The sequence below is a fragment of the Neophocaena asiaeorientalis genome, unplaced genomic scaffold (assembly GCF_003031525.2).
Source record: "Neophocaena asiaeorientalis asiaeorientalis breed wild unplaced genomic scaffold, Neophocaena_asiaeorientalis_V1.1 scaffold148, whole genome shotgun sequence".
In the NCBI taxonomy this organism is placed as follows: Eukaryota; Metazoa; Chordata; class Mammalia; order Artiodactyla; family Phocoenidae; genus Neophocaena; species Neophocaena asiaeorientalis.
In genome coordinates this window covers 2949191-2967457 of record NW_020174050.1, presented here as the reverse complement: position 1 = coordinate 2967457, position 18267 = coordinate 2949191, and the positions used below count along the sequence as shown (strand labels likewise).

The following is an 18267-nucleotide window of genomic DNA, read 5'->3' as shown; positions in this document are numbered from 1 at the left end:
GCAGCCGCATAGCACAGGGATATCAGCTCGGTGCTTTGTGACCACCTAGAGGGGTGGGATAGGGAGAGTGGGAGGGAGGGAGACGCAAGAGGGAAGAGATATGGGAACATATGTATATGTATAACTGATTCACTTTGTTATAAAGCAGAAACTAACACACCATTGTAAAGCAATTATACCCCAATAAAGATGTTAAAAAAAAAAAGAATATCATACTTTCCTCATTCAACAATGTTGGGCCTATCATTGAGTACATAAGGCCTTTTGTAATTTTTCCTCCTTGCCTTTGATCTGCTGTTCCCTCCACATGGAAAGAGCCTATAGGACTTGGCCTATTTCTGTCACTGTTGCATCCCAAGTGCCTATGACAATGCCTGACACATAGCATCTCCCACCCCTCCCCTGCATCCCATCCCTCTGGCCTCCAGGAATTCCTGAGAGGACCCTGAGCAGCCCCTCCTCTTCCCACTGTCCTCCTCAGCATTTTTTAGAAAGGGTTATTGTGAGGGGCCAGAGAACCCCTAGGCCTCTACTGTGCAGGGAATTGTGGGCCAGAGAGAAATCACTGCCAGGGGTGGGCTCAGCTGTTGTCTCCCCTCCAAGGCTGGACGTGTCTCGTTCCTGGGGCAGTTTAAGAAACGAGTGGGTTATAGGCCTGGAGTAGATGGACAGACCAGCTCAAGGTTTGGCCTTCTCTTTCTTCTTACTTTCCCAGGGTGGCTGGGCTAGATACCCCCTCTTCCCTCCCTCTCTAGGACCAACCACTCTTCATCCACAAATCCCTCCCCGAGTTCAAGCACAGACTCCATCATGAAAACTGTTTTCCTTGGTAGCTTAGTGAGCTGGTGCTGGTCCTGCCTCCCTGTGAAGCTAACCCAGCCGCAGGAGGGCACTTGGCCCCACTGCCTTCCCAGACTGTTCACAGGAGGGTGCCCAGCAGGGTAGCACACAGGACCCCAAAGGAGGATCCGAAGGGTGAGCAGGGCACTGAGGAGCAGAAGCCCAGGTATGAGAGTCCCTGTCCCCATCCCTGCCTGCACTGTGCCTCAGGCCGGACCTAAGATCCTGCATGCCGTGTTCTTTTAAACAAAAATGTATTGAGATATGGTTGACATTGTATAAGTTTAATGTGTACAAACCTTTTAATTTGATACATTTATATATTGCAACATGATTACCACTGTAAGTTTAGTTAACACCTTTATCACGTCACAGAATTACAATTTCTTTTTTTGTGGCGAGAACAACGGGTCTTTTAGCAAGTTTGAAGTTTATAATATAGTATTGTTGACTATATCATTATGCTGTGCATTAGATCTTCAGAACTTATTTATCTTCTAGTTGCAAGTTTGTATCCTTTAACATCTCCCCAATTCTCCCACCCAGCCCCTAGTAACCACCATCCAACTCTGTGTCTCTGAGTTCAGCTTTTTTAGATTCCACATATAAGTGAGAGCATAGAGTATTTTTCTTTCTCTGTCTGGCTTATCTCACTAGCATAACGCCTTCAAGATCTATCCATGTTGTTGCAAATGGCCGGATTTCCTTCTTATGGTTATATAATATTCCATTGTATATATATCACATCTTCTTTATCCATTAATCTATTAAGGGACACAGGTTATTTCCATATCTTTTGTGAATAAAACTGCAATAAACATGACATATCTTTTTGATATCCTATTTTCATTTCCTTTGGATATATACCAGAAGTGGGATTGCTCATAAAATAAACATACAGAAATCAGTTATGTTTCTATACAATAACAATGAAATATCTTAAAATGAAATAATGAAACTATTCTGCTCACAATAGCTTCATAAAACAATAAAATACTTAGGAATAAACTTAACCAGGGAAATGAAAGATCTGTACAATGAAAACTGCAAGACTTTGAGGAAAGAAATTGAAGAAGACACAAATAAAAGATATTCCATGTTCATGGACTGGAGGAAATAATATTTTTTAAATGTCCATACTACCCAAAGGCATTTATATATTTGGTTAAATCTCTGCCAAAATTTCAATGGCATTTTTCACAGAAATAGAAAAAAAAATCCTAAAATTTGTATGAAAACACAGAAGACCCTGAATAGCTAAAGCAGTGCTGAGAACAAAGATGGGGGCATCACACGCCCTGACTTCACACTATATTACAAAGCTACAGTAATGAAAGCAGTACTGTACCAGCATAAAAATAGACACACAGACCAATGGAAGAGAATTGAGAACTCGGAAATAAACCCCACGTACAGGGTCAACTAATATTTGACAAGGGAGACAAGAAGACTCAATGGGAAAAGGATAGTCTCTTCAACAAACAATGCTAGGAAAACGGGATAACCACATGAAGAAAAATGAAATTGGGGCCCTTTCTCACAGCACTCACAAACATTAACTTGAAATGGATTAAAGTCTATTTAAGACCTGATACCATAAAACTCCCAGAAGAAAACATAGGGAAGAAGCTCCTTAACGTTGGTCTTAGCAAGAATTTTTTGGATATGACACCAAAGCACAAGCAACAAAAGTAAAAATCAACAAGTGGGACAACATTAAACTAAAAACCTCCAGTACAGAAAAAGTAACAACAAAATGAAAAGGCAGGGCTTCCCTGGTGGCGCAGTGGTTGAGAATCTGCCTGCCAATGCAGGGGACACGGATTCGAGCCCTGGTCTGGGAGGATCCCACGTGCCGCGGAGCAACTGGGCCTGTAAGCCACAACTACTGAGCCTGCACGTCTGGAGCCTGTGCTCCACAACAAGAGAGGCCGCGACAGTGAGAGGCCTGTGCACCACGATGAAGAGTGGCCCCTGCTTGCCACAACTAGAGAAAGCCCTCGCATAGAAACGAAGACCCAACACAGCAAAAATAAATAAAATAAAATTAATAAACTCCTAACCCCACATCTTCTTTAAAAAAAAAATTGAAAAGGCAACTTACAGAATAGGAGAAAATATTTGCAAACCACATATTGGATACGGGATTAATAACCAAAATATATAAAGAACTCATACACCTCAGTAGCAAAAAAAAAAAAAAACCCCAAACAACCCAATTAAAACAATGGGCCAAGGAACTGAATGGATATTTTCCCAAAGAAACCATACAAGTGGCCAATGGTACATGAAATATTGCTGAACATCACTAATCATCAGTGAAATGCAAATCCAAACCACAGTGAGATACCACCTCACACTTGTTAGAATGGCTACTATCTAAAAGACAAGAAATAAGTTTTAGCGAAGATGTGGAGAAAAGGGAACACGTGCACTGTTAGTGAGAATGTAAATTGGTATAACCACTGTTGAAAACAAGACGGATTTCCTCAAAAAATTAAAAATAGAGGGCTTTCCTGGTGGCGCAGTGGTTGAGAGTCTGCCTGCCGATGCAGGGGACGCGGGTTCGTGCCCCGGTCCGGGAAGATCCCACATGCCGCGGAGTGGCTGGGCCCGTGAGCCGTGGCCGCTGAGCCTGCGCGTCCGGAGCCTGTGCTCCGCAACGGGAGAGGCCACAACAGTGAGAGGCCCGCGTACAGCAAAAAAAAAAAAAATTAAAAATAGATCCAACAATCCCACTTCTGGGTATATATGCACAGGCTGTGTTCTAACAGCAGGTATCTCACCTTGCCTGGCTGGGCATATGCAAAAAATCTTAACACTTGAACCAGGAGAAACATGGGTCTTTGGGACCCTGTGCAGCCCTGGGCTCCAGGAACAGTAGCCAAGAGCTTTCTCATAGGCTTGTCCCCAGTTCCTACAAGTATGACCCAGGCCTTCTCGACTCGGGCTGCCTTAAAGTACCATTGCCCCCACGACTGGGGTCTCTGTAGGCTGTGCCCAGGGCTGGCCCTTGGTCTTCAGAAGAGCCTCGTGGCTATGGCAATAGCTCCATCTCCCGAGGCCGGGGGCCCTGAGTCTGAGTCAGACCCCTACACTATGGCCCCCTGCCCACCTCTTGGCTGACATGGCCCAATTCAGCCTTGGCTAACAAAATCTCTGTTGCTATCCCATTTATCTGGTGTCCCAGCTTTCCCTTAACCTGGCCTGGGACACTCTGGGAGCCCTTTCTCAGTTTGTGTGTCACTGTGAGACCAGCAGGGGCAGAGGGAAGCTTGTGGACCTGAGCCAGCTGGCTTTCCTCCCAGCATACCACCCTGAAGGCCTCCTACTCTCCTGCCACGTCTCACTTTGTAGGTTTCTCTTTCTTACCAGTCAAAATAAGTAGTAAATCATGGGCCTTTCCTTCTCAGGACATGTTGGAGATGGTCCCTGGGCCAAGGACTGTCTCCTGACCTGCTCCCTTTGTTATTTTTCCAACTTCTGGACATATTGCATACTTCAATAAAAAGTATAGCCTAGTGAATTAGAAGGGCTACTGAAAACATCAGTAATAATCAAGAGCCTGAAAATAAGGTCAGTAAAGGTAGAGTTATGAAAAATGGAAGCTCCAAAAGGTCTTGATATAATTTTTGACATTGCATGAAGTAGTCAAAAAGTGTCTAGTCTCTACCAATGATTGAATAATAAAAATGAGTGTAGTTAGAACCAGATAGTTTGATGAGGCTATCCTGACTATGCACATTCCGTTGCAAATCTACATATCCTTTACCTACAGAGAGATCAGAGTTAATCCTGTAAGAACTGAGTCAAGACATAACTTCGCGGACACTAGGCATCCACTAACCCCCTAGGGAAAAACAAAGCAGCTCATGCTTTGAAACTGACTAAAAAACAAGCAGACAATGATGAGATTGTCCCTGAGGTTTTCATAACAGAATGAATTTAGGATAGACTGAATGGTATATGGACGCTGGATGAAGAAATCTTTTTTTTTCCCAAGTAAGAGATTGGTCTTCAAGTTCTTATATACAGAATGGATTGTTATTCACCCAATATGGTGCCCATCTAGAGACTATAAATTCCACATCTTTTTTACTCCACATAGGAGCAGCCATGTGACTATGTTCAGGTCAATAGGATGCTAGCAGAAATGATACGTGCATCTTCCAGTTCAATTTTCTCAAAAGTGAAGTCACTTGCCTTCATCTCTCTTTCACCTCCATGGAAGGAACCATGGATGAGGAGGCAATTCAACTGCGTGGGTAACAATGCTCAAGTGGAATAGTGTTACAGGCTGAATGGTGTCCCCCCAAAATTCATACGTTGAAGTCAACCTCAGTACCTCAGAATGTCACTGTATTTGGAGAGAGGGTCTTTCAAGAGGTAATTAAGTTAAAATAAGGCCACTGGTGTAGGCCTTCATCCAATATGACTGGTGTCCTTATAAGAAAGGAAATTTGGACATAGGCATGTACAGAAGGAAGATGATGTGAAGATACAGGGAGAAGATGACCACCTATAAGCCAAGGAGAGAGGCATTAGAAGAAATAACCCTGGCCACACCTTGATTTCTGACTTCTAGCCTCCAGAATTATGTGAAATAAATTTCTGTTGTTCAAGCCACGCAGTCTGTGGTACTTAGTTACGGCAGTTCTGTCAAACTAATATAAAAAGTAAGATGGATGAAACCAGTATCCCTGAGTGAAGCAGAGCTGATTGTCTGCCTAACTCTGGACTTTTATGAGAATGAACTAAACTATTCTGTTGAGTTCATGTATTTTGGTGTCCCTTTGCTATAGCAGCTTAAGCTATACTCTAGTATAATACTTAGAGGGGGAAAAAAGGGAAACAAGCATTTAACAAGAGAGAAGGAGCGAGGCAAACCATGATATATTCACTGAACATAACCATGAACTAGGACTTCAGCATGGAAAATGACTGATAAAAATTTAAGTGCATAAGTCATATATTCCTCAAAGTATGTAAAATATGCATACACAAAATGTCTAGAAGCAACTGTAGTTATAAAAAAAAAACTATTGGTTGTGTTAGAGGATTAGACACATCAAACGTGGCTTCTTTATCCTGATAATTTAAATCAGTTCCATTAACAATATATGTACCTTTAGACTTACCTCTATACTTTCTATTTACTATCCTATAAGTTTAAGTCAGCAAAGAGAATCATGCTTAGACATTAACCCCGCCTATTCTGATTCTGAGAAAAGTGCTACCCACTGTTCCTCCTTCCCATCTCTTTGCTTTCTTCTCACCAGTTCTTCCCAGCATTGTCTTACTCCCTGCTTTCTTACAGACCAGTAAGTGGAGCAGAGTGGTCAGGGATGGAAGAATTGAAGACAAGGAAGAGAGATGGGTGGAAATACAGAGCAGACATTTCAGTTCCTTTCGTTCCACCTCAATCCCTGCAGAATTCATCACAAAACTGAAGCAAAGCTATTGAAGCTTCCACAGACGTATCTGTGTGTTATCTACAAGGTGTAAATGAGGCATATGACTGTTCACTAATGTGAACAAGCTTAGCTGAAGTAACAGCATAGGAAGTCATTAATTAGATTGTTCAGCTGACCAAATCCATTCAGTGAATGGCTGTTATAAAAGCATTGTAATTACGCGCTTCTGAGTCCTGGCCCATAGACTGTTTTCCAGCTCATTATTCAGAAGAAGCAGTTTACACCTCATACTACATCATCTCTTATTTCTGTTTCATGAGAATACAGCCTTCTTTGTTAGGAATGTATGAACTTCCTTTCAAAGCTACCAACAGAAAATGATTAAAAGAAATTCCAAGTGAAAGTAGGTATGCCTCGTTGTTTTGTTTTGTTTTAAATCTATATTAGCAAATTTAAGGTTTTCAGAAGATTATTTATTTTATGATTGTTTGTAATGAAAAACAATTTTTCGACGTACACAGTAATTTTATCACTGATGTTTTAAAATACCGTTTCTTCTTGTAATGTCTTAAATTGAAGAGGGGAGGCATGTTCAAGTAATTGAAAGGTAGCAGTAAGCACCTGTCAGATGCTGGAAGCAATGACGCGCTATCTTGAGTTCTATAACTGAGGTTCAATACAAAACAAAATAGCACTTTAGTAATAACTTAAAGGCCTAGAAAAGGTGCTAAGCAAACAATGCCTTCAACAGTGCATAACCTCCATGGGTAGTAATACTTAGAAACTGTAATCAAACACAACTGAATAATCGTGTAGTAGAGGTGATTATGACAGTGGATATGAATTTGAACTATATGACCACTAATTTCATGAATTTTATTGAACATGGAGATAAATGCAGGGAGGGCTCACTTTTTACAGTAATGTAAGATCATAAAAATGACTGTGCAAGCTGAAACAGTACAAAGTAATCTTAATAATCAATGGGGGGATATTACATTCGCTCAACAACCTCTAAAAATTTTTTGTCAAAACACTAAAAACTCTCTTACTGTGGTTTATAAATGTGTAGAGAATTGAAAATTATAGTAAAACTAGTAGTTATTTATTATACCATAATTTAAACATTAGAAACATTGAGAATCCAAGTGTTTTCTTTATTTGTAAAAATCTTCTGAAGAGTAGTTTGAATACTGCTTTTCTTCCCCTGGTCGTATACCTTATAACACAGAGCTAGTACCTCTTTTATGACTTGATGAATTGTCAGATTCCTTTCTAAGTTTGGATCCACTTCCAACATTTTGTCTTTGCCCTTTCTTATGTCATGAAATATCTCTGAGAGTTCCTTTAATGTAGAGTTTTATGCCAGTGTCACTTCCTCTGGGACACTGTCATCCTTTCAGTAACAACCACTTTCCTCATTTATGTCGAAAAGTTCGTCTGGCTGTATATCTAGAGTCTCAAATGGCAAACGGTGGCACTGTCAACATCCCATGGTCAGCTATTTCAAATTTCACTATCAGAATTATCACTTTTCATTTCTTTGCTGGCAGTTCTCTCTTTGCATGATCTATTTTTGCAAAATGTTACGTGGTTTATCACTGAGAAACAAAGAGTCAACAGAACTACACACTTTGCTGTCTGAACTGAATAACAGATGTGCCATGACCAATCGCCCACAGACTTTGAAAGAAGTGGTATGATTGGTCACAGATCATGATGCACATTTGTTACTGACATAATGATTTGTGCCCCAAAGAGCTAGCAGAGAAGTTTGCACTTGATGCAATTACTAACTGAAATTCAAATCACTCTGTTGGGGGACTGGTGTTATTTAGCTAATCCGTGGTAATCGAAATTTGTGTATATCAGAAGCATGCAAAGTGAGGACTGTTGTACACCAATACTGTTGTTTAGGCACTTTAAAACCTGCTATTATACATAAGGTGGGCGGGGGATAAAAGAAATAATTCAACGTCCTGAAAGGAAAGTATCAACCAAGTGAAATATAGGATAGTCGAGAAAATAGAGGTTAAAAATGATGAGTGGCTAGAAACCCACAGTACCCCCTGTGCTATGTCCTCTCAGGCAAGATGCCCAGGCTTTGTGTGCCTCTGCAAAATGCAGCATAATAACTGTCAACTGAAAAAAAAATAAACAACGTGAGAGTTGCGAGTTAAGTTTTATTTGGGGCAAAATGAGGACTATAGCCCGGGAGACAGAATTTCGGAAAGCTCTGAGAAACTGATTTAAAGAGGTGGGGGGGAAGGTCAGTGATTCTGGTGAAGGGGGAGTACATGCAATCAAGCACATATTTTTTGCAGAAGGTTGCTGCTAGTCTCGTGAAGGTTACTGCTAGTCACGAGCAGGCATCACCATGAAGGGTTTTAGTGCTTCTCTAGATACGAGGAGATGCAAGAATTGGGCTCATAAAATCTTCTCCTGCAAATCTCTATCTGAAGACCTGTTCTGCCAGTTTTTCCCAGAGTACAGAGTGCCTCCTTCCTGATCTCCACCCTGAACTCCTCTCAGGGGGTGTTGAAGGTCAGCAACTGCAGCAGCTCTTGATTTAATCCTTGTAGAGGCAGATGGCAAGTGCCAATTTGTAGTTGGCATAACAATACCTACCTTATAGGGTTGTCATAATAACTGAATCAAAATTAAACAATTATAGGGTTATCATATGTAAAATGATAGGGTTATCATAGGGTTATAGGGTTATCATATGTAAAAGCCTGAGAACAATACCTAGCACACTTGTAAGCGCTACAGAAACACTAGCTATGAGAGCAGGAAATAAGAGCAGGAAGCCCTAGCAGATGAAGGAAGAGGTGGTCTAGAGGAAATTATATCTCAACCAAAACAAAAAACCTGTCCTTAAAGTCGAAAGGAAATATTTAGGGTGTTTTTTTATTTCCTTTTGTCAAGAACTATAGTAAGGGTGATGCAATCTTCATGTTGTATTTGATATAAAATATCACTCTTCTTAGAGAGAAGACTGATTTAAAATTGAAGCTAAAATATCTAATAATGAAGAAGAATACACATAGGCATCTATATTTCCTTAGAAATAAAATAGATTAAATGACTCCTGGTTTTATAAATCATTGAATTTGTAAAATAATTTGCAGTTATTTACATATTTCCAACAGTGCCCAAATGAGGTCATGGATGAAATCTTTCTTTAAAAATCATTCCCATCAAAGTAATCTACTTGAAATAGGCCATGTTGTTTCCTTTATTAGTGAGCTAAAGATTTCTGCAAGGACAAGTTACTTCAGCACTGGATTTTACCTGTATCTGTTTTATCTATCTTGGCTACGGTTATAGTGAAACTTTCACTGATACTCACAAAGCAGCCACACTCCCTGTGGCAATTTACAGCCAAACACTACCTGTAAGTTTTGCATCAGAACCCACGTGAAAGCTCCTCCCTCTCAGCTGCAGGATCATCCCACACCTCAAGTTAAGTCCTGATCAACGACCTGAAGAGCAGCATGTCAAAACCTATCACTTGCGTGCTCCTCTGGGTGGCTGAGTCATGGCCTCACCGACAAGGCTTTCTTTACCAAGTCCAGGTCTTCCTTAGGGCTCTGGTTCCATAAACCAGCAGGGCAACAAGAGTAATATTATCAGTCACATGGGTGTAATTTATGATAGGGTCAGAAAAACCGGACTTTCTGAAAGTTTCTGGGTTTTTACACAATCGTGGTAGCACTCAGCTGAATGTCCAAGATGCACCAAGTGTTAGAGCTGGAAGGAGCCGTTGCCAACATTGTTATCATTTAACTGATAACAACACTGATGGCCAGAAAGGTTGCAAAATTATCAGGTTGCCATACTAGGTCTAAGAGCATCTCTTCAGTCTCCCAGCCCAATGCTCTTTCCTGCTCATCTTATATCTTTGTCTCTCATGGTCATTTCCTTTTTTGTTTCATTATATACTTAGATACACATAACTGAAATTTAATTGAATAGATACTACATCCATGTGTGACTTAGCATGTGCACCCACCCCAAAATGCTCATTTTTAATGTTTTCATAATACCCTTACAAGCAAAAAAAAAATTCTTAGCTAAACATAAGAATGCATGGAAATGATCTGAGACCAATGAAACATCATATAAGAGAAGGGTCTTATAAAACATTGCCAACTGCTGAGCGAGCATGCCCCACAAGCACAGTCAAGGTTGTGAGCTGTTAACATCCCTGCTTTTCTTGCCTCGAGCTGGTTATTATGTGCTGTCTGTGCCATCTGGGTGCATTATAAGCGCGTGGCGATTTTGCAATAAACCTGGTAACTAAAATGTAATCATGAAGCAGAATGACAGCGCAAAAGAATAAGAAATAAGGTCAGAAACAAAATACATTTTAAAATGAAATGTACCCTCACTCTTTCAAGTTGAGAAATTCAAATATATTATTGATATCTGACATTAGTGATTGAACATGAAAAAATGAAATAAAGAAAAAAGGTCATTTCCTAAAGAGTTCAACACGTACACATAACACACACACACATACATACAGACACGCACGTTCACTTGGAGAGCCACCCTGCTAGGCTGGCAGCACCCTGCGAATGACAGCCTATGAGGGCAGCAGATAATAAGGCCCATCTGTACTTTGCTCTCTTCACCATTCTGTCCCCAGAGTATTTTGTTCTCAGGTTTTCTTTTTTTTTTTCTTTTCTTTTTAGCACCAGGCTCACCTTGCCTACCTGGACCTGGTCCCTGACGCACCCTGGAATCTCACATACATGGGGCCAATACCTTACTCAGAAGGACACTTCTGAGTCCCTGCATATTCATTTGTATTCCACACCATGCTAGGACTCGGGCAAACCATCAGCTGATGACGAGATTCCAAGAGAAAATGTAAAATTTGAATTATTTTAGACAGAGCACCATTTTTCCTTTCAATTTGTCTATAAAGGCACACCTATAACTTAAGGAAGTTCTCGCATGGCCCTGATTTTTTGGCCGGAATGATCAATCGAATATATAAAATATTTCTAGTATGAAAATATCTCCACTTTATTATATGCCTGTAGCATTAGACATCTAAGATTCCTAGACTATACTGAAAACCTGAATGCAGGTAAGTATCTGACAAAGATATTGGAAGTAAAATTGGATAGGGGGATCAGGCATCTAAAAATATATCTATCTTGCAGTTGGTTTCCTCATCTGTAGAGATACGGCATTGGGTTGGAAATTTTTTATTACTACACAATGGGTGCTTTATCTCCTTCACTGGCCATGGAAATGTTAGCCTAGCTCCTTTTTCTCATCCTCATTAAAACACAAGTGAAGAATTTTGACCCAGGTAACGGTCTAGATCTGAAATATAGAGTTAGCAAACACACCCTAAGATGTCTTCTCGCTCCGAGAGTGAATGGCTGAGTATAGAGCATGGATGATGAAGTATAGAGACACACTCCCAAAAGTCAAAATAATGCTCACTATAAAAGGCCGGCTGAATTGTTTCATTTAAAAAATGCACTATAAGGAATTTCATCTTAAAACTAAATAATAATGGTACAATTATATTTTTCTCCCAAGGAGGGAAAGAAGGAGGAAAGGAAGGATAGAAGGAAGGGCTGAAAGAAAGGGGGAAGGAAGATAGGAAGAAAGCAGTGAAGGAAGGAAGTCAGGCAGAAGGAAGGAAGGAAATATGTAATTGTCATTAAACTCTTTTCCTCAGAGGAAAGATTAATGTAATCGTTGATAATAATGCCCCAATCGAAGGGAAAGTTTCTCTTTCTACTATCAAAACATGCAGCATAGAATCTTTGTTTTTCTTCACTTATCAAAAGAGATATAGTTTACTACCTTCAAAGTCCACGTCTCCAACTAATTTTGTCTTTCCTGTCATTGGGTCATGGACATAGTTGATACCCACATCAATTACAGCAGCACCTTCTTTAACCATATCAGATGTAATCAGCTTTGGGATACCTGAAAGCAAAACAGAGTTGTAAAACACTGGAAAATACTTAAGCTTTGTCCTTGAGTATAACGAAATTTATACATTAGTTTATACATCTAATGTTTTTATTGTCATGGAAAGGTAGCACATGGGGGCATCTCTGGGTGAAATCCCGCCAGGATTTACCCTTTCACCTTAGAGATTGCTTACCAAAGCAATTTCTTACCAAAGCATTTCTCCAAATGGACACCCACTTGAGCAGCATCCTTTTGTATTTCACGTACTATAAATAGCATGGGAAGATTATGGAGATGAAACAGGCTCCTGCTGAGGGTGAGTGGAGTGAAAACAACTTGGAAGACGGAGGTGGAGAGAAGGAAGAGAGGGAGGGAGGAAGGATAAAAAGAAAAAAAGTGAAAATGGTAATAATTCATATTCCTCAGGGTTGTGGTAAACTGTAAAGTGCTGAATACAAAGTATTATCTCATCCACTCCAAACATGAAAGGCTATCTTGAGCTTTATATTTATTTTTTTCTCGGTTTCTTTGATTCGTTATGTCTGTATATGACTTGGAATGGTGTAAGAAACAGTTAGTTCTACTCACTATTTCTCCATTCAAGTTTGAAAGATAGCTCTACAGAGATGTTATGTCACCATCTGTATCTTATAACTCTTCAAATTTTATTTCAGGCACAACAGTACCAGCTAAGAATGGCTAGTGTTCCAATTTTTTTGTTATAAATTAACAAACCATTCCCAAACTCAGTGTCTTAAAACAACAACTAATTATTATGTTCCACAGTTGTGTGAGTTGACTGAGCTCAGCTGGATGGATCTTCTTGGGGATCTTTCATATAAATGGAGTCAGATAGTGGCTGCGGCTGAAGTCATCTAAAGCTGTGATGCAGCTGGTTGTCCGAGGTGGCGCACTCACAGGGCTACAGCTGATGCTCCTGGTGGCTGAGCTCAGTGGGGGCTGTCCAATGGAGCACGTGGGTGTGGGCTCTCCATGCAGCTTGGGCTTCTCACAACCTGGCAGCTGGCTTCCAAGAGTGAGTGTTCCAAGTGATAGGAAATAGAAGGCGCCCGTCACTTAAGACTGGAACCTGGAAACTGGCACAGTGTCACTTCTGTCATATTCTTTTGGGCAGGCAGTGACAGAATCCACTTAGATTTAAAAGGAGGGATGGAGATGCCATTTCTCAGTGGGAGGAGAATCAAAGAATTTGAGTGTCCATCTTTACTCCACTAGAATGCCTCTGGTGGGTGATTTACTCACTTTCACTTGCTACATCCCTTGCTGGAAAAGGGTTACCTGTTGTTGTGTTGGCAGATGCTTTCTTCTAGCATCTGAATATTCATTTAAGCATTCCAGATGGTTTAAATGTCGCCTTGTGGCATATGATTTTTACTACTAGTAAGAATTGAAAGGCTATAAAGAAACAGTGCCAAAATAGTTGTAGCTAGCTGATAGGTTCCTCAGCCACATAATGACACAACCAAGATGGCATCAATGTTTGAGATGTATTTTTTCTCTTGCTTTCCTATCCTATCCCATAGAACTTCTTCCTTTTTACCAGTTCTAGCATCGATATTGAGTATTGCTCTAAAGATAGTCGTAAAATCCTGTTTCTTCTTGGCATTCAATAGAAAAAGAAACCATAATTGATTATGACTGCAGGAAATATTTTTAAAATCAAAATGTTGATGAAATAGTTATTAAAATCCAGCTACTATGCTTTTGAGAAAGATCCAGATCTCCCTCCTAATTAGACTTGTTCAATACAATATCTCAGAAAATATCAACTGGGAATGGTCAAATGCACAATTTTCAGAAAAGGGGAATGTGAGCTTGATTTTAATTCCCAGGAAAATTACAAAATGGCAAAAACCTGAATGCATTTTTTCTGATGATGATGTTACATATGTCCATTGCAGAAAATCTGAAAAATATTTAAAAGTTTAAGAGTAAAACAAAAATCATTATAATCTTGCCATCCAAAGACAAGAAGTATATTTTTATTCTATTTCTTTCTAGGATTTCAAAATACTTCTACATTAGATATAAAAGCCTGTAACTTTTTTGCACCATGCTTCATTGTATATCTTACCACTTTGCATTAAAATTAAATTGTGAACTTTTTCCTATTTTATCAATTATTTGAAATTTTAAAACTACATGAAATAATTTATTATATGAATTACCATAAGTCATTCATTCCTGCACACTCTTTCCAATATTTTGCTATTATAAATAATGCAGTGATGATCATTTATGTTCAGAAAACTATGATGATTTCTGAACTGCAGCATCACATTTGACAGAATTTTTCACTGAACCCTTATTAACATGACGGAAAAATGTGGGCTGTATAAAAGCTCTCATTGGTACAGTCATGACTGTTTAAATAACATATTCTGAAATGGTTTATCAATGCATCCGTTAAAAAGGTCTATTGAGGTCTTCCATGAAAACTATTTTTCAGTGCCATTTTCAAATTTTGTATGAAGAACTTCGAAGAACACACTGGCATTATAATGTTTGCTTTATCTTTGTCTTCCTCCAGGTCCATTTTCCACCTTTGCCTGCTCTACTTTATGGCAGAGATGGGACTGATCCTTACAGAGGTCTTGTGTGCTTCCTGTCTTTTTTGGAACCCTGTCACAGCCTTGAGAACAAGTACAAGCTAGCCAACTGGCAGTTTCAAATCCTGTGTAGAGAGCTGAGTTGTTTCAGTGGAGGCCATTTTCAATCAGTCAACTAGCCAACCACCAGCTGAAGGCAGAGGCTTGAACAAGCCAAGTCAAGGTCAGAAGAAATGAGCCAAGGTCACCATAATTGACCAGCCGAACCAGACTCATGAGAAATTTTTTTTAAAAGGTGGTTGTTTAAAGTGACTGAGTTTGGGGTTTTTTTTGTTTTTTGTTTTTTACACAGCTAAAGCTGCATAGCCCATATTAGCAAATGACACAAAATTGGATAGAATAGCTAATAGGTAGCCACTTTGGAATAATGGACGATAAACAGCAATAAGAATTAGAAAGGGGTTACATGTATAATTCTGATCAGTTGCTTTACTTGATTAAAAACTCATTAAAAACTATTAGGCTATGCTAAGGCAAATAGTGTCCAGATACAGGGATGTAATGTTTTCCACTATATTTTCAGCAGATTCTCTCTGGAAATGTTGGTTGTATTCTAGAGGCTGATCTAGAGAAGAACGATTAGAATGGATCTAGAAATCATGTCATATGGAGCCAGTGCTATCAAATTAACTAGTTCAACTGTTTACCGTCAGTCTTCGATAAGATGAAAAAGCTTGTGCCACAATGTAAAGCAACTGTATCACTAAACAAGCTGTTGAATTCAGCTAGCTTTATTTTCTCATAGCAAGACTTTTTCAATGAAGAAAGCAGTATGTTGACTTATATTCTGCCACATTTCCTTATCTTGTTGTGGACCTATGATTATAGTTCCCAGAGGGTAAGAAACAGTCATGGATCAGTACTGGTCCACACGCCGAATATCTCTGAAATAGAGGAATGGTTGAATAAACTCAGGCTGCCTATCTCAGGGGAAAAAACCCAAAAAAACTAAAAACAATCAAAATCCAATAATTGCACAGTGTCTCCAATATGTTAAACTGAATAGGGAGTAGATTTACTTTATATATTTTCAGAAGGAAGAATGAAGGGACATAGGAAGGGAATAGATTTTAGCTCAATATAGAGAATTTTAAGAGTAATAAAAGAAGCCACAAAGAGAAATACTGTCCTTATTCCTCATTAGAAATATTCACAATAGGGTAAGGAAGAGATTGAATTGGTAAGGTAAATGAGGCTTTCCAGTTCTATGATTTAAACATTCTCTTTTGTCTAGAAAAATTTTTTTTAATTTTTTCTTTCTTCTTTAACATTCATTTCTGAACCCTTGTAGACTTCTGACCTTTTATACTACTGAAGAAAAGAAAGAAATAATGCAAATTGTACTTAGTTGAAATGATAACAAATAGGCATGTATGATGTCTACTTCAGATATGTTAAATACTCTAAGTTGTCCACTTATATTGTTGTCTTCTAGAGACAAATGCTTGGACAGGTAAAGTTGCTCATTAATTGTGTCTTTAAGGACACTGAAAAGAAATTTCTTAGACATGATGTATTTATTTCCCCCAATATACAATTGCAACATATTTAAATTATCATTTGATAAAGTGAAATATCATTAAAAACTATTTATATATTTGGAAAAGAAAAGACATTAGATACCAGTAGAATGTGAAGTCAGAAAAAAAAATTTTTGCTTTTTGTTAAAGTTGAAAATGAATAGAACCTTCAAGTGAACATTTCCTATGAGCTTTTTTTTTTTTGATGTGATAATTCCATAGAAACCTATCCTTAATTCTTATATAATTTGAAGGCTCGAGCATTATATGTGAGAACTGAAACCATCCACACCCACATAGCTTATTGTATACATTAATATGATTTTACTATTTCACTGTCTTCATCAACATGACTTTATTATTCCAGGAAACTCTTGCTCAGAAAGATAAAAGTTTCAAGTAATTTTATTGTCTCAAGAACATATTGAAAGACTCATTTTAATTAACATCAAACTGTTTGACTTTTCAACAGATAGTATCAAAATTTTCAAGACTCTTGGAAATCCTTGCTTTAATTGAATTCTCTCCTTGTTGTGTCTGCCAATCCTAAACTTTTATATTATGATCCTTACCTAATCCTAATCAAACTTTCACATTAAGAGACTTGCCTTAAAACAAACTTCAACATCTCTTAAATATCCCAACTTTGCTTCCACACCCCGAGATGTTACTAAGGTAAAGTGGCTCCCTGTTGGGGGGAAATCCCTGATTTGTGGAATTTGATGATTTCTGTGGTATACGTACTCCTACCATGGCTGACTTCAAGCTACCGAGGTGACATCACTGAACATAGAATTGGGAAGAGATGTTCAGGATCCTTCACAGGCTGATAGAAGCTAGCTCCAGCACACCACTGCTCCTATGCGACTGTCAAGACAGTGTTCTCCCATGCTTCTGTAACCTAAACTCAGATTTGTCTTGTCAATCAATGGATTGTTTGGGTGATATTTGGGAGAAGCCAAGTATTCAACAATACTGGGGACCTGTGAAAATTTAGTCAAGAACTTCTCTTGGCCATGGTCCAGGACCTCAACTTGGAAACCATGGTTGCCTCTGTGGTCCCTTGAGCCTCTTGCTGGTAAAGGGAGCTGCTGGCCTCTGTGACTGGGATGATGAGGTTAAGTTTTGCATTGAGTCCAAACTCTGATTTCTTTTCATTAAAGCTCCTCAAATGCTGAGTTTATTTTGTCTTCTTTAAATAAGAAATTCATTTTAGGAATCCTTTGATTATTTGTTCAGTTAAATAACTTTTGTCCTTGGTGGAAATCAGTGTTATTACTTACAGCACAATTTGTCTCTGTCGCTGTCATCTTTTTCTGTATATCTATAAGGAAAGAGTTCACAGGGAGGGGATGGGAGTAAGCTGGATAAATCCATTCCTCAAAATGACCCTGAGGACTGAAAAATTGAGGAAGTGTCTCTTGAATTTTGGAAAATCCTGTGGAAAATCTTTGCCTCAGGTCACTTAGCAACATTTTATGAACTTGCCTCAGTCTTCTCTTGTTCTGTTGGTGAAATCTCTCCAAATCTTTCCATCTGCAGGGAACTGTAAATTAGTCAAGTTTGCAGCTGGAAACTGGCCAGCTACTAGGACAAGGTGGGGGCAGGGTGCTGAGGGACCAGGGAAAGAAGCGGCACTTTCAGCCTCTGATGTAGACTCCTGCTTCTTACATGTATTTGCACAATATCCCAAATTCTTATACTTACCTTTGTAAATGGCATCATTTAACCAAGGAAAATTTAGAATTATAATAGACATTTTGTGGAACTTCTGATGTGAACAAGTGTTCTTCTGAGAGGTGCCATAGAACATAATGGAATATTATTGCAAACATCTAATGGTCTGCATTATATATATATATATCTATATATCTATATCTATATATATAGATATAGATATAGATATATATATGT

The 18267-nt window shown here is 39.0% G+C and overlaps 1 protein-coding gene across 3 annotated transcripts in view; it reads right to left on the bottom strand.

The window, feature by feature from the left end:
- The window catches only part of MTHFD2L (methylenetetrahydrofolate dehydrogenase (NADP+ dependent) 2 like), a 130059-nt gene that overhangs the window by 14386 nt on the left and 97406 nt on the right, over positions 1-18267 (bottom strand). Inside the window, exons 7-8 of one of the 3 annotated variants that reach the window (XM_024754177.1) lie at positions 12413-12538; positions 12090-12215 (exon numbers count right to left, since the gene is read on the bottom strand). The exons of 1 other annotated variant lie outside the window; for it this stretch is intronic. In XM_024754177.1, coding sequence (XP_024609945.1) covers positions 12090-12215; positions 12413-12538 — 252 coding nt within the window. The remainder of the gene's footprint in view (positions 1-12089; positions 12216-12412; positions 12539-18267) is intronic. One more of the 3 variants, XM_024754178.1, reaches the window with a different exon arrangement.